Below are 15735 nucleotides of genomic sequence, written 5' to 3' on the forward strand. Positions count from 1 at the left end.
TTTTTTATAGAAAAGGCACCGTGCTTGTATTTTGTAAAGCTTTGCTCCTAATCTAGTCGGACTTTTCCGGTGAACAAATGTAAATATGGATAGATAAGACAGACAGGTGGAAAGACAGAGACAGACAGACTAACTGGAGAAAATGGAATTATTCAACTTAAATCGATGTCAGACAGTATGCACTTAAATTATGCTTCTCAACCTCTTAGTGCAAGAAATCCGGAAAAAGCCCGACAAAATGGGGGACAAAGGCCCAATAGGGACATATTTTAAATAGTGCTCTTATAAACTTAGAAAATTGTAGAGTAACGAGGTTTGTTTTCACATACTTTTTTGACAGGTTTGAACTCTGAAACGCAAAACTATGTTATTATTTAGTGACGTCAATCTTCATCTCAGTGATTTGCCAGAAAACCATGAACTTTATGATGAAAACACCAAAAATATGAGCAAAAAATCTGGGCATTCTGCAAAAATCTGGACAGCTGAGTTATAACTAGAATGTATTCTGTTCCGAACACAGGATTTAAAACTGTCCTGAACATACCTCTCAACTGTCCAGATTTGTGTCTCATATTTTTGGTTTTTGGTCTGTTCCTAATAATATTTGTGTTTTTTCCCCTCTGGCAAATCATCAAGGATATAATTCATTAAATAGTGACATATGTTTGAGCTTCAGACTCCGTGCACTTCAGAAGTTGCATGCTAAAGCAAAACTTATTATGCTAGCAACTTTCTAAGTTTATGAGACCAGTATTTTTAAATTGTCCCCGATTCTGGTCCTTTGTCACTCATTACATGTGACTATGCCCAGATTTCATATGCTTAGAGAATGTGATGTAATGCTTGGAAATTAGGATCATCGGGGAACCTTCTTGCCAATTAAACGTTCAGACATGAACTGGCCAGGTAGCAACAAACAAATGCACAAAACTGGGCTGCCAATGAAAAAATATCCAAAGGAAAATATAAATACAAACAGTAGATTCAATCGAAAACAAAGGAATCAAATGAAAAAGAAAAGAAGGATGGCGTAGACAGCAGACGGAACTGTTACTTCTTGGAAGGCTTGTTTTTGGCCGAGGCGCTAAAGTACAATAAATTAGTTCGTTGCACCTGTATCCTGCTGTTGTTTCTTTTTTTTCTTTTTTTTTTTTTTTACTGTTCTTGTTTTTGTAGTTTGGAGCCGACGAAACTGTGCCGTTTTCGTTTGGGTGCTTTATTTACGTGTGTGTGTGTGCGTGTGTGTGTATATATCTATATATATATGTATATATATATATATATATATATATATATATATATATATAGATATATATATATATATATATATATATATATATATATATATATAGATATATATAGATATATACAGATATAGATATATATAGATATATATAGCTATATATATATATATATATAGCCCTAGGCGTGAGTGCGTGCCTGCCTTCTGTGGAAGCTTGGGCGCCTGGCTGGCAACTCGACACTGTAAAACTCCATTACCAATCATGAGCGGACAAGGCGACCCCTGTCCGGGAAAAGCCGAAAGAAGAAGAAGATGTAAAATTAAAGTGATAGATGTTAGATGTCAGGGTAATCAATAGAAACTCAAAATATAACGATGCTCCAAGCTGAAAGGGTCTGTTTGTCACTTGTTAAGATTTTTTTTTAATACAGTATCCATGAAAAGTAATACTGAACCTTGTTAATTAAGCGCTTGTAAGGAAAAGGAAACCTGTCATTAATCAGGATGCGAACTTCCTAGTTGAAGCTGTCAAGCAGTTTTAGCCATGCATTCCTCTTTAGGTAAAGTGCTCCACATTTTGGAGATGGGAAGACGGCGGGTATGATGACCTGCAGTGCTACATCCTTTGAAAAAACATAACAATAGCTAATTTTCTGATAGATTGTGGTTTTTAAACTCCTTTCTTAATATTACGGACTGTCGTACCGTATCTGAAACACCTTAATGTAATGTGAAACAGAAACAACTACAACTCAGAAAGAGTAATCTTAACTTTGGTCATATAGTCTTTTGCATTTCTTGATGGCATACTTTGGCTTGCAAACTCTTTCTCTCGCATTTCGGCAAGAAATGTATTTCAGGCATCTAAAAACTGAGTTCTGAATGGCTGGAGTGTACATCACCACCAAAGCGTATCCATGAATACACCAGGCGTTAGGGCTAATTCACTTTCCTGTGGTTATTACTACAGTACCGACAACACAACGCACACCAAACGTTAGGGGTTATTGTTAAAACTGTAGCGCCGACGATATACAACTTTTAAACAATGTAAAATCACAACGCACATAAAGGACTCCATACTGTGTATTTGTATGGATAGTGAAGAATTGCAGTATCCACTTTCCCATTAACCGATTCATCCTTGGTCGCAGGGTTAATACCTGCTAATGAATTTATTTAAAGCACAAATACAGTTATCATCCATAATTTCTCAACTGTCCAGATTTTTGCTTCTTATTTTTGATCTGCTCTTCAAAAAACGTTGTGGTCTTCTGGAAAATCTTTTTAGAGTGAAGTCACTAAATAAAAATAGACATTTGAGTTTCAGACTACATATTCTTCTAAAAATACATGCCCAGTCCCAAACGTGCTACTCTTATCAATGTTCTTGTTTTCGGGATTATGCCCCCCCCCCCCCCCCCCCATAGTTTTGCGTTTGTCCAGATTTCCTGCTCTAACATGTTGTGCGGTAAATTACCAAGAGGTAATTTTAAGACTTCAAGTGTCTTTACTCCATTTAACTTTAAGCGGGTAATCCGATGGCAATAGTCAGCTTTCACGTTACTTTTTTGACAAGGGTGATAATCTAATTAATTATAATGAATTAATTAGATCTAATGTCTATGTCTAGACGTTTTTCTACTGCACAGAGTGGTCAGATTGGACTCAATATTAACGCTGACTGCTTTATGCCCAAGAGAGGTTTATCTGACTGTTTCAGTTCTACTTCACCTGAATCCAGATCTAAAGCTTTCATAGTGAGAAAATTGCACAGCACAGACTAGGGGAAATTATTGTTTTTTTTTCCTTTTTTTTTTTGGCTGAGGGAGCGTCAGGACAGCTCCCCTGTACCACGAAAAAGAATGCATGCGGATATGACTGCTACTTAACTGCTTTGGTGCGCATGAAAATGATGGGGGAAGGTTCAATATGTCATATGGCTGTTCAAGACTAGACAACTGTGTGTGTGTGTGTGCGTCTGTGCGCGCCCGCGTGTGAATAAGTCAATAATTGATGTATAACAATTTATTTCCAATGCCTATCAAAACACCGAAGTCAACTTTTAAGTGCACAGAAGCATTTTCCTGTTCACATGTACATAGTAAATCTGTACCCCGAAGAAAGAGAATTTTTTTCCAAAAGACAATAACATGGGACTTAGATGTTTTCCCCAAACTGCACTTAAATTTTCACACTTCCGTCCTTGAATTGACATACTCCTTTCCCCTTTGCATACCTCTCAACTGTCCTTGATTTTCAGGGGTGAATGTCTGCCCCTGTTAATCCCTCCTAAAACTGGTGACTTTTGGAGAAAGGGGTGAATTTCACTTAATGTTGTTGTTGTGTCTTTCGGCTTATCCCGGTTAGGGGTCGCCACAGCGGAACTCCGGTCACCTAATGTTTGGTAGTGGATTTTTACATGCCGAGTTACCAGCCCTGACGCACAACTTTCAACGAAGGCACGCTCTTTCACGCATGCCTCCACACAGAAGACGCTCTAGCTGAGAACAGAACGGGACGTCTTACTGTGAGGCAACAATACTACCGCAGCACCACTACTAATAAATAATTGAAATTAATTCGAGATAATAGACTTATTTTACTATTTCGTTACTCTGTCAATGTCTTAGGTTAATACTAATAGTACTAAATATTTTAAAAGTGTCTTATTATTTCTGGATTTGTTTCAGATTCTATTGAGATTTGTCCTCGACTTGTTGAGAGCTATGCTGAAGCTGTTGGAAAGTTTACCCCCGCCCCTCCACTCCTGTGGTGACAGAGAAGAGTAGTTCCCTCCAGACAGAGGACCTACTCGCACTAATACCAGGCATGAATTTGGGGTAACCAATTATTTTTTGATGAACTCAAGACAATGAAAAATGGGTTATTTTCCCTTTTCTTACACGATGGTAGATGTTTAGCTGTAGATAATATTGCTTCCCATTTTTATAGTATGAATTACAGCCACTAGAAGCTCATAAATGCATTTTACTAATGAAATCAGCTCAGGACATTGGCCATTTACCCCCCCCCCCCCACACACACACACACACACACCCAAAGTGCCTAGAAACGACGGAGTTTTTTAATCAGCACAACATACAACATAGGGAGGCACTCTGTTTATACAGGTAGTAAGTATCTGTATTATCCCTGGTAACCGACTTTTAAAACTGCTGTTTCCCCATGAAAGTGTTTTTCCTGATTATAATTCACGTCCCACTTTTGGCATTGGGTGTCTACACTTAGGTTGGCACAACCAATCTCACCATCAAAAACGTAATCTAAAACATTTTATTTGCAGATATTCCAAAATATTCCAAACATGTTACCTGAGCTTTTGTTCAGCAAAAAAAGAAATATTGCTTGGAGTCAGAAAATCAGGCTTACAAAACGCGTGAGAAAATTAACCCCAACCAACGTTTAAATTAAAAATTTCAAAGAGCAGAGAAAGACAACGGTATCTGCAGCTTATAAATGCAGATCGCTTTTGTATCTCTAATACTAATGTTTAAAAAAGTAATCTGCATCCCTTTTAAGTGGCCTGCAGTTTTAAATAGCGCCTGAATTTTTGGCAGGTGCGTTTTCCATAGAATTCCTAGTTAACACGCCTTACTGATAAAGAAAATTACAGTAAAGATCCCTAAAGTGAAACTTAGATTAAACTTTAACAACTGTAACCACAATAGCAGAAACACTTATGGAATGTGCGATGGAGTTTCTAGGTCTAAGACGGATGGACACAATTCTGAATTCAACTGGCTAAATGAACATTGCAGATACTGAAGGGCTAATGGTTTGCACCACCAAGCTAGAACTGTTTTGCACACCTAATTATAAGTAATGACACCCGCAATATTGACTACAAAGCCATGCACACCTGTACCAAGTATATAAAACACTACATGAGACACATTGGAGAATTACTAACCTCGGCAGGCTCAGCATAGTAGGAATTCCAGTCGGGTACGTCATGACTTTCCATTTTCACAGATCCCAACATCCCAAACCAGAAGGTAAGAAGTAACAAAACCAACGCAGAAAACTTCAGCGGCTCCCACTCTTGGCGAATAAATAAGTTGAGGTTATGTTTACTGATTTATCTTCTTAGTTTCAAGGTCTTCGGTAGCTCCAGTGTACTAATCTTTTCAAACTGGACTTTTCAAAGTGTAACAAATCATTTTCATCTACGTTTTTGTTTTAGTGCACTATATGAATATGAATAAATCCGCTGTTAGTGTTGCAGAGTCACTAGTTTTCTGGGGAGGGGACGTCTCCACGGTCCAGTGTGTCCTGGTTGAGGATGCGATAAAAATTATACGCCAGCTAAAGCTCCTCTGAAAAAGTAACAAGCCAAGTCCCTTTTCTTTCCTATGTGGAATATCCCTACAGGTCTATAAGTAGCTGGGCTGGTCCCACCTCTTTCTTTAGCAACCCCCTCCCTAGAGTTAAGTAGCCCTACCTTGCACAGTGCATAGGGATGGAGGTGTGAAGCTGTCTCGTTTGCACCCTCTGCTGTTCTGAGAACGGAGGTGACAGAGACACAAAACTGCAATAACTGCAATACACACAGTGAGCCCGGGGACAGGGGAGTAAGCGTGTGTGTGTGTGTGTGTGTATGTGTGTGTGTGTGTGTTATCTCAATGCACAAAAAAAGTCAGTAACGGAGTGATAGGGGAGGCGGCGCGGTGACAGGAGGGAAAAGTCGCACAACTGTAACTCTGTTTATTGTCTTTAATCTGATACTGTGTCGTCACAAATGTATTACTACTTAGGCCATTCTGGAAAGCCAGTGACATTCTTCACATAGTCAAACATGTTCTGCTGCTGGAAAAAAAGTCCCATGGAAAATGGTGAAGTGATGCTATAATGGTTTCTTTGCATAGTCTGTATCTGATAACACAGAAATAAGTCTGTTGAGTCTGTTTCTGACTGGAGACCAGACTTATCCATATTAGCACAAAGTCCTTAAAGATTAACACCTGAAAAATAACTTAACCTGAGTGGCTTCTAACCCGATAAAGCCACAGAGACACCGATTCCGATTCCTTTCCAGGGGTGACCCGGGAGCACTGTCTGGATAGCTGCCCTGGTACCAGTCACAAAGCATGCAGCTGAAAGACTTAGTCCCTATTCTACAATAGGATCATATGGGTCATATAGAAGTTCCTGGCTAGCTGCCCTTGCAGGCCATTTTAAGCATAGCCAATTTCTCGTTTTGTGCACCAAATAACCTATCCCATTTCGTTATGGATTGGCCTTACCCATCCCATGGTCAATAATTATATATTACTCCTAATAAGAATAACCAGGATCATATCATTGATAATTTGAGGGGGCACATGCATGTCTCTGTCAATTAGTATGTACAGTAAGTAGATTGTTTCATACTCAATGGAGTTCTTTTTTATAATGGTTCATTAAGGTGTGACATTTAGTTTTTGGTGGTAGAGAACAAATGAAAGTACTTCATTAAAAGTGCAAAAAAGAGTAGGTCAGTAATTAGACATATTTTTTCTGGATGTTGTAGTTAGTAAACTAAAATGTCTACAACGGGAGATGTGTGAATTGAGCAACATACTTCACAAATGTGAAATTTCACAATTGTCTCTGATTTCAGCTAATTTCCCCCTCTAAAAATCAGTGATTTCTGTGAAAATGTGGTGGATTTCAGTTGTGTCAGTATTTAAACCTGTGCGTGTTCTGCATCTATGCTTCCCAATCATTTTGTTTTTGCCCACGATTCTGGGGATAAAAGGTTGAGAGCTATGTTGAATATAACATAGACAGACGGGTGACAACAGTATCTTTCTGCTTTGCATAACGTACATGTTTGAAAAAAAAAAGTGATTTTCAGGTTTCTGCTTAACACTGTCAGACACATGGGACCGTTAATTGAAAGGTTATAGGTGCCACCTAGCGTTGTTACTTACCTCTGCTGATGAAGTCATTCTGGGCAGCTCTGATAGATATAACATTTTTTTAGATAACTTTTTTATGCAACCAAAGTACCTTTACTATGCTCCCCACTCACTCACCAGAGCATGCCATCAGTCAGCCGTGCCCCCTCCCAAGCTGGCAGTCAGTCACATCGCCTGCTGGGCATTGGGTGTGCACTGTAGGAGCGGGGTGCTACTGATGAGAACAGGCAGGATACAGGTGCTGCTGTATCCGGGAGAAGGGAACCACAGGGCCTTTCAAAAAGGATGGCACAACAAGAAAGCCAGCATCTGACAATGCAAGTAATAAAATGTGTTTATCTTTCTGACGTCGCACGGAAATCAGGCGTTTCCCTTAAGGGAATAAACAGAGGCTAAGGTTAACCTACTTAATAGAAATCAGTAGTCAAGTTTTGTGTTTCCATTTGCGTTAAGCTGTCAGAAAACTGGATAAATCATAGCACCATAATGACACCCTGTATTTTCCAACAGATTATTGCACAAAAAAAAATGTTTTGTGTGTGTGTGTGCGTGTGTGTATGTATGTGTGTGTGTGTGTATATATATATATATATATATATATATATATATATATATATATATATATATATATGCGTGCGTGTGTGTGTGTGTGTGTGTGTGTGTGTGTGTGTGTGTGTGTGTGTGTGAACTAAGCAAGCGACAAAAACAAACCAAAGCTTCTAAATAATAACGTGTATTACATGTTAAGGTTTCTGCGGTCTGAGTCGTATGCAATATTGTGAATTCTTTGCCATTACATGAACATGAATATGTGACGGGCATGCAATATTGGGCTATGAAATGAACTGTGACTTTCATGTAATTTGTGCCCGCATCTGGGTCGTAGTGGCTGCAAATGGTACAAGTACCGGTCCAGCTACAGGAATAACGAACCCACACATAACATAATTAAATTAAGAAACAAACACACTTAGCTTATAAGTTGTCCTGTTCTTGCAATGATGTAGGAAGTAAATGGTGCTGCCCTTGCACCCAACACTTCTTCATAATCACACTTTTCCTCCTTTTTCCAAACATCTGATACTTCTCATTGATTATATCTCAACTCCCATTCCCTTCATTCTGCATAGCTTCATTCTGCTTACTACTCTTACTTTAGTATACCTACAATGCTTCCTTCTTATTCTGACACTTTCCCCATTTACATTCTTTAACTCCTTATCACTGCCATCACTGCACCAATTCCTCAGATAATACAATTGTACCACATTTCATATACATCGTCATGTTAAGTTCCATACAACTTTATTAATGTATGCATCTGTTATAATATTCACATCATGGCTTTGCAGCTCTGTTGTTGCTTCCAACAACCGCCTATTGTAAAACTGTGCAACTTGTCATCTCCGGGCATCCACAGTAATCAGATTAGCTCAGTCTGACTATGCGGTTACCACCTTTTCAAATGCCCAAAGTGGGACATTTTTGGTACAAACGTCAGATTTCGCAGGCCAAAACATACACACAGCCAATACAAAGGAAATAACCTCACTTTTTTGCTTAAATAAAAGCTTATTCTTGCAGCATTTTAGTTGCTTATTCTGTTTCTTGTAACATTTAGGTGTTTCAGATACAGAATAACTGTTTTATGCAACTATTACATAAAATATAGGAAATAATTTTGTCATAAAATCTCAGGACATCTCCCATTTTTACAATATTTTTGCAGGACACAACTGCCCAAAGAGGGACTGTCCCTCGCAAAGTGGGACAGGTGGTAACCCTACCTGACTATAATTTTTGTTGCAAAATTAAGGGAGAAGAAGCCTAGCTCCAACCCAGGCACCTCTGTAGATCAGTTTAACAGTAATTATAGTTCATGGCAAAGTGTGAGGAAGTGCACGCAGATCTCAACTAGATCAATCATTCTGGACAAAGCCAAAAATTATGAGGAGACAGAGGGTCAAAAGAAGAGTCAATTGTTAAATATTACTCCAATTCACTCAAACCGCGATAACAGGTTTGCATTACCGTGGATATTCTGAATTATTTCTTAACCCTACCTATCAACTCTCTCTGATTTTGCAGAACATCCCTAATTTTGCCTCGTGCTTTTGCTCTACCCCTCGTAAAATGTTAGAGCTTCTGGTGAAGGGGTGAGGATTACAGGCATGTCAATAATAACCAACAAGTTTCATACTTTGTGTCTTTAAAAATGCACTTTGATGTTAAGCATTGTGTTTTATTAACTTTTAAAGTGAATTAGTAATATCAAAGAAAGGTTCCTGATGACTCCCAATTACTTTTTGGATTTGCCCCTGATTCTTCAGCAAATAAAGTAAGATCCATGTAAGTATGACAATCTTAAGCCTGGCATTATGGACAAATGGTAAACATCAGCGATTCGTAAGAAAATGAAACATTTTACGAAAGGCAGGGCAAAATTAAGAGGCAAAACCAGGGATCTTCAGCAAAAACAGGTGCAGACGAAACTATGCATCAAGGACTGCATATGTGTGTATTAATCTATGTATTTAAATACATTTGTCCCGCCTGTGTGTGTCCGCTTTGAATTTCTTAAGGTGTTACTATTTTCTAAGTGGAAATTTGCACTTAATTCTCCTTACAGATTTTAAACTAACGATTACACTCCGGCATTATTTTTTACAGCTAACGGTAATCCTGACTTACTTTGCTAACCGTATAACTATAGCTATTCTAAGCAGTACTCAGACCTGTAAAATGACAAAGCAATGTAAAAATGAGCTGTTGTATTGCAAGTTATCCGGCGTACTAGAAGTGCTCCTGACTGTGCTGAATATCTGGTTAGAATTTAAGTGGCAAGTTTTGCCTTCCCTTCCACAATATTATTATTATTGATGCTTATGTTATATTCACATAAACGGTATTCTCAGCCTTGATAATCTCAGCCTTAGCCTGTATCGAGCTGAACTCCTTTGTTGTCAGCAAAATCAGACACAAAAGTAGGAAATAAATAAAAATAACAGGGCTTAGAAACTTTTAGAGAGCAAATTGTAATAAATACACCGTTAGAAGGTGTAATTGCTGTTTAAGGAGATTGATACGTAATTTTCTAGGACTAATCTCACATGCACAAGAACATTTTTAAATCGCTACTCTGTCATTGCATTTTTGTACTGTGATTTTAGAGAGATCTGATTAAGCAGGTGTTTTATTATGTCACCATCATCATCAGCACCCCCCTTTCCTCTTCTTGTATGGTGTTGGGGTATCTTATCAACGGCGGTCAATGTCACTAAATTACCTATGTGCAACTCATAATTACACTGTATTGTGTTTTTTTATAGTTGCTCTGGTATTCATTCAGTTGTTTACTTGCTTTTACAATGTGAGTGGTTTAGCAGGTAACATACATGCCTCCAATGCTCATCTTAAACTCTTTAATTATTCTTTCATATTATTTCTTCTTTTATGCCTAGTTCTCTTTCGCCCCAAGTCTGTGCAATCTTGGCATTATTATATCAGAGACTGGAGACGCAGTTGTGAAGCTCCCATACTGGGCAGTGCAGGAGTTTATTTTTCTTTTTGCTATAATATACTGATATTGACATATTGTTGTTCTCTAATGAAAGCCGACTTAAGTCATTATAAAATCTGCTTAACTTTCTGTTTCAGTTTTCCACTCATTACCAGGAAAATATCCTTTCCAGCCTTTTTTGCACATAAAATTGACCATATTTTCCTTTTCTTACTACCAGCACCTATTATTAGCTCTCACACCTTGACAAATTCTTCACACGTCATCATAGTTTATCCCCATCTCATCTTTCACTACATCATAAATATCACAAATATAACCAGCATAAACCAACACTTTTAGAATTTTCCTTCTTCTTTTATTCTTTTACCTGCAGTCCTGTAATCCTTTCCTTTGAACCTTTAACACAATTGCAAATATATAAAGGTCTGGAGATGGACACCCCATGCACCAGTCCTTTCTCTAAACTAATCTAAAAACCTAAAAACATATTCAATAACATCCTTCCCTGGTTACCTGTGTGTCTCTTTTTAATAATAGTAATCCAAAGGTAAAAAAATGCACTAATAAATTGTAAATAACAAAATAAAAGGAGTAGAAACGAGCAAAACAAACCACTTTAATCAAGAAACCAGTAAGCGCTTCCGTCTACATAAGACTTTTTCAAATTGACATACCTTTCTTTGACCCAGCTTTTAAAACACAGAAAAAGTCACATGACATAAAAAATTAAATGACATGAATAAATCATATGATATAACTTAAACCACACATAAAAATGCTAATGCTTTAACTTCTTTTTTAAAAAAGCAACAAAGTCTTCCCTATTATTAATCCCTGGTGGATGGCAAGCATTTAATTTTACCTGCCAAGAATATTCTCTCCACCCTAGTTCATCTGCAGCATTGCATAACTTATTATATCCCTGAATCTTATCTAATGCAAGAAATTTAAAATTCAGTCTACATTTCCCTTTCTTGTAATATTTAGCCAATGTATTTTTTTCATCACCAATACTCAGTGCATGTTTATGTTCATATATATATGTCTGAATAACTCTCTAAAAGTACACTCTACATAAAAAGCAGGGCATGGCATGCATTTCACTAAGTAAACCACAAATCTAGATTTACATGTGTAACAACCCTTTAAGATAATGCTAATATTATTAACTAAAATCTCTTGCACTCCCAAAAAAAGATAATCACAGAAACTACAACTAAAGCATTTGTACATCCCCGTTTTGTTTACAATAACATTATTATGGGTTTTTAACTTAGTCAGAAAGAAGTTTTTAAAACACTTCCCTCTCTTTTGTACAAAAAGGGGCAGTCTCCCAATACTTCTTTCAAATCAGGATTATGATTGAATATTTTCCAATTCTTCAAAATAATTGTTTTTATTGCCAAGGCATCTACACTATTATTAACTATCACAGAAGTGGAGAGAATTTTCTTGGCAGGTAAAATTAAATGTTTGCCATCCACCAGGGCTTAATAATAGGAAAGACTTTGTTGTTTTTTTTAAAAAAAGAAGAAGTTAAAGCATTAGTATTTTTATAAGTGTGCTTTAAGTTATAAGCTGCGGTGGTGGTGCTGCAGTAGCGTTGTTGCCTCACAGTAAGACGTTGTCCTGTTCGATTCTCAGCTAGAGCATCTTCTGTGTGGAGACATGCGTGAATGGGTGTACCTTCGTTGAAGGTTGTGCGTCAGGGCTGGCAACTTGGCATGTAAAAATCTACTGCCAATTATTAGCGGACCGGAGTTCCGCTGTGGCGACCCCTAACCAGGAAAAGCCGAAAGACACAACAACAACAACATGTGATTTATTTATGTCATGTAATTTTTTTATGTCATGTGACTTTTTCTGTGTTTTAAAAGCTGGGTCAAAGAAAGGTATGTCAGTTTGAAAAAGTCTTATTTAGACAAAAGCGCTTACTGGTTTCTTGATTAAAGTGGTTTGGTTTGTTCATTTCTACGCCTTTTATTCTCTTTTTAATAATGTATAGTCATTAAATAACTTTATTTATTTATTTAATTTATTTTTACCAGGTTAGTCCTGAGAGGCCTCTGGTTGATTTTAGGGAGACCTCCAATAGTATTTAAACAGGAAGAGGGAATATGATCCAGATGCCAGGACTCTGGCATATTTCCGTGTGATTTCTGTCCTATGTCTTTTTTGCTTTTGTGCTTGCTGACTGTAAAGCTTTTCACAGTGTGTCCTGAGTCCATTCATTCTCACATACTGAGTATGCTCAATACAAGAGCAAGAAATGACCAGAGGGGGCCATACTCTGGGCAGCCATGGAGGTGGTATGTGTCCTTGCTGACATCCTAGCAATTGAGGGTATTTCTATGAGGACCCTGCCCTCCCTCTGTTGGTTGACATAAGCATTTGCCTGACTGCAGGTCATCCTATGACCACACTGTATATTTATGTGCATCCGCCAACATGATATGAGGGCTACTGTTACTAGTTTGGGATCACCAAATCCACGTTTGAGGTCATGTTGGTCTGTCTAAGCTTGCTCTTGCATAGTAGTGATCAGCCAACTAGGCTTACTTCTCCCCCAAGGATGGGATGCTGGAACCAGCCACTTCTTCCATCCATCCCCACCCAACACTTCCTGCATCTAAGCCACTACTCAAGCATGGGTCATCTGGTTTGTATTCAGGTCTTTGTACCTCTGTGTTACAGAGCCATGTTTCTTCCATTACTTCTGATGAGCAATCCTCATGCTGCAGTCTGTCCTCAGAAGCTATGATACTAATAATTTACCACTCAGCTTTCTGACAACTGTCATTGTTTCTTTAGCATCCATTTAAACTACTACCAACTAAAGCAGATGAAATCTCTTTTTAAGAATACAATTACAGATTAAAAGAATGAAAACCTAAATCTCTATTAAAACTTCATAAGCTACATTCCCTATTCAATGTCTCATTTGAAAGATAGCAGGCCAGGTATATAGCATCCCTTCAATGCTGCACAGCAGGGTTACTACTGGGACGTGGCTAAGCATGTGCTAATTCTATGTCTATACGCAAAAGAGTACCTAGTCCTTCTCAGGATACTCAAACGGATACAGATTTTCTGAGCTTCTCTTAGAAGCTTTATTACTGAAAGCACACAAAATGTTTAGAACTATCTAAACTAATGCTCACAGCGTACAACAATGCAAATAATGATTATGTGATAGGAATGCAGTTATAAAAATGGATATTGTATGGTTAAGAGAGAAAAGTTGAAAATAATGTGTATGTTTTCTACATGCATAGGGTAGGCATTTTATTGGTTGAATATATTTGCTTTTTCAATTATAGGTGGATGGTGGGAAAACAGCTTTAGATCTAAATACAAATAAAGTTGTTTTACTACACCTCTATAACCTTCTTTTGTGCCTTAACCTATAGCAAACCATGGATCTTTTTAAATCTGTTTTAACATCTAAAGAAACAGCCAGCCTATTTCCTAAAGTACTCCTTCTTTCATTCCTCAAATAAGTCCTTTAAAACAAATAATTTATCATAAATATTCTTGACCACTAACCCTTACATTTTACTTCCTACCATGATGTCTGGAAGTATACCAGATAGGTTATTCTTTGACAGTTTCATTATTAAATTTATATTAAATAAGGATATGACTAATCAACTTTGTAACTCCTCTAGAATGATTTTGTTCTACCAAAAATAAAAGCTCTTACCTCACTCATCATTTTCAGTGCCATTGCATGGAAGAATTAATTCCTGTCTATGATGCAGGTAACCAAGGTCTGATCAGCATCCAAGGTTCTGGCAGCAGAGTACAGGTGTTTCAGTCATGGGAGCAGAGGATGGAGGGGTGTGTGTACAGTGTATACAAAGTGATTAGATTGCTTGGAAAAGGCTTGGGACTCAATCAGAAAGTGTTTCCTGAGGGTGGTGGGATAATTTGTCAGCATCAGCTCCTTGCAGAATTGTGGACCAGACATGTGCATTCTGCCTATTGCATGTCTCACCCACTGGGACTTATTGGAGCACATTCAGGGGTGAAGAAAAGGTAATACAACTTTCCCAATAGCAGAGTGATGGAGATCTAGTATGCGTTGCCCTTCACAGTGGTGATGACCTGTATCAGAGTAAGTCTGAGGAAGGCCAGGTGGTTAGGTAGACCTGGTGATAGGAGAGAGACACTGTGCTTCCATTATGATTCATTGCAGGAGACAAAAAATACCTACTCTCCAAAAAAGCTTAACTCTTTATCACATCTAACAATTGCTTATATTTTTTTACCCTTTACCATAAACCATTAATACTGACTTTCCATTTTTCTGTTTTCTTTATTTCCCTGGCATCATCTACATTTACCTTAATAATATCATTCCCTACCATCAAATCTTACTTCAGTATTTCTTTTAGCTTTTCCCTTTAACAATCCTTCCACCTAACCCACAGCAACAGTTAGTATACCTTTAAACCCGGTGACCATTTCCCCCTGCTTACTTTTGTCTTTACCATCAATTTACCATTTTCCAGGTGTTGTAAAAGTGGTGAAGTTCAAAGCACTCAAAGACTACTGTCTCAGAGCCAGGGATTTGTGTAGGTAGGCTGTCCTTCACCTCACCTCAAACTGGAGTCCGACTTCGGGCAATCAGCTGCTGCAGCTTATCCAAACACATTATTTGAGTTCAAGCAACATAAGCACAGCAGCCATCGTAAGTGGATGGGGAGTGCAGATTAGGGCAATGGTCAGGAAGGGGGCTTTAGATTTAGGGAGCAAGAGGGGGGCATTTTAAGTTTAAGCAGCAGAAAGGGAGTTTTATTTACAGGGAGCAAGAATGGGATTTTGGATTTAAGGAACAGGAAGGGAGTCTTAGAGTTAGGGAGTAGGAGCAGTTTTAGGATGATGGAGAGGGAAGGGTTTTTTGGGACTGGGGGTGAGGAAGCTAATTTAGTATTAGAGTTAGGGTTCTAGTGGGGCTGTACAGTTTTGTAGGATAGGGTGTTGGGTAGGCTAAGTAGTTACAGGAGATTCAGTTAGTAAAACGTAGAGCACTTGGCTTG

At 38.0% G+C, this 15735-nt stretch overlaps 1 protein-coding gene across 1 annotated transcript in view; it reads right to left on the bottom strand.

The window, feature by feature from the left end:
* LOC122794261 (forkhead box protein A2-like) overlaps positions 1–5653 on the bottom strand; it is a 183101-nt gene extending 177448 nt beyond the window's left edge. Inside the window, exon 1 of the mRNA XM_044062516.1 lies at positions 5181–5653. Within this exon, the coding sequence (XP_043918451.1) occupies positions 5181–5252 (72 nt within the window). The 5' untranslated portion in view covers positions 5253–5653. The remainder of the gene's footprint in view (positions 1–5180) is intronic.
* Between the last annotated feature and the right edge of the window lie 10082 nt (positions 5654–15735).

This window comes from Protopterus annectens, chromosome 1.part0 (assembly GCF_019279795.1).
Source record: "Protopterus annectens isolate FY-2018-M chromosome 1.part0, PAN1.0, whole genome shotgun sequence".
Lineage (NCBI taxonomy): Eukaryota > Metazoa > Chordata > Ceratodontiformes > Protopteridae > Protopterus > Protopterus annectens.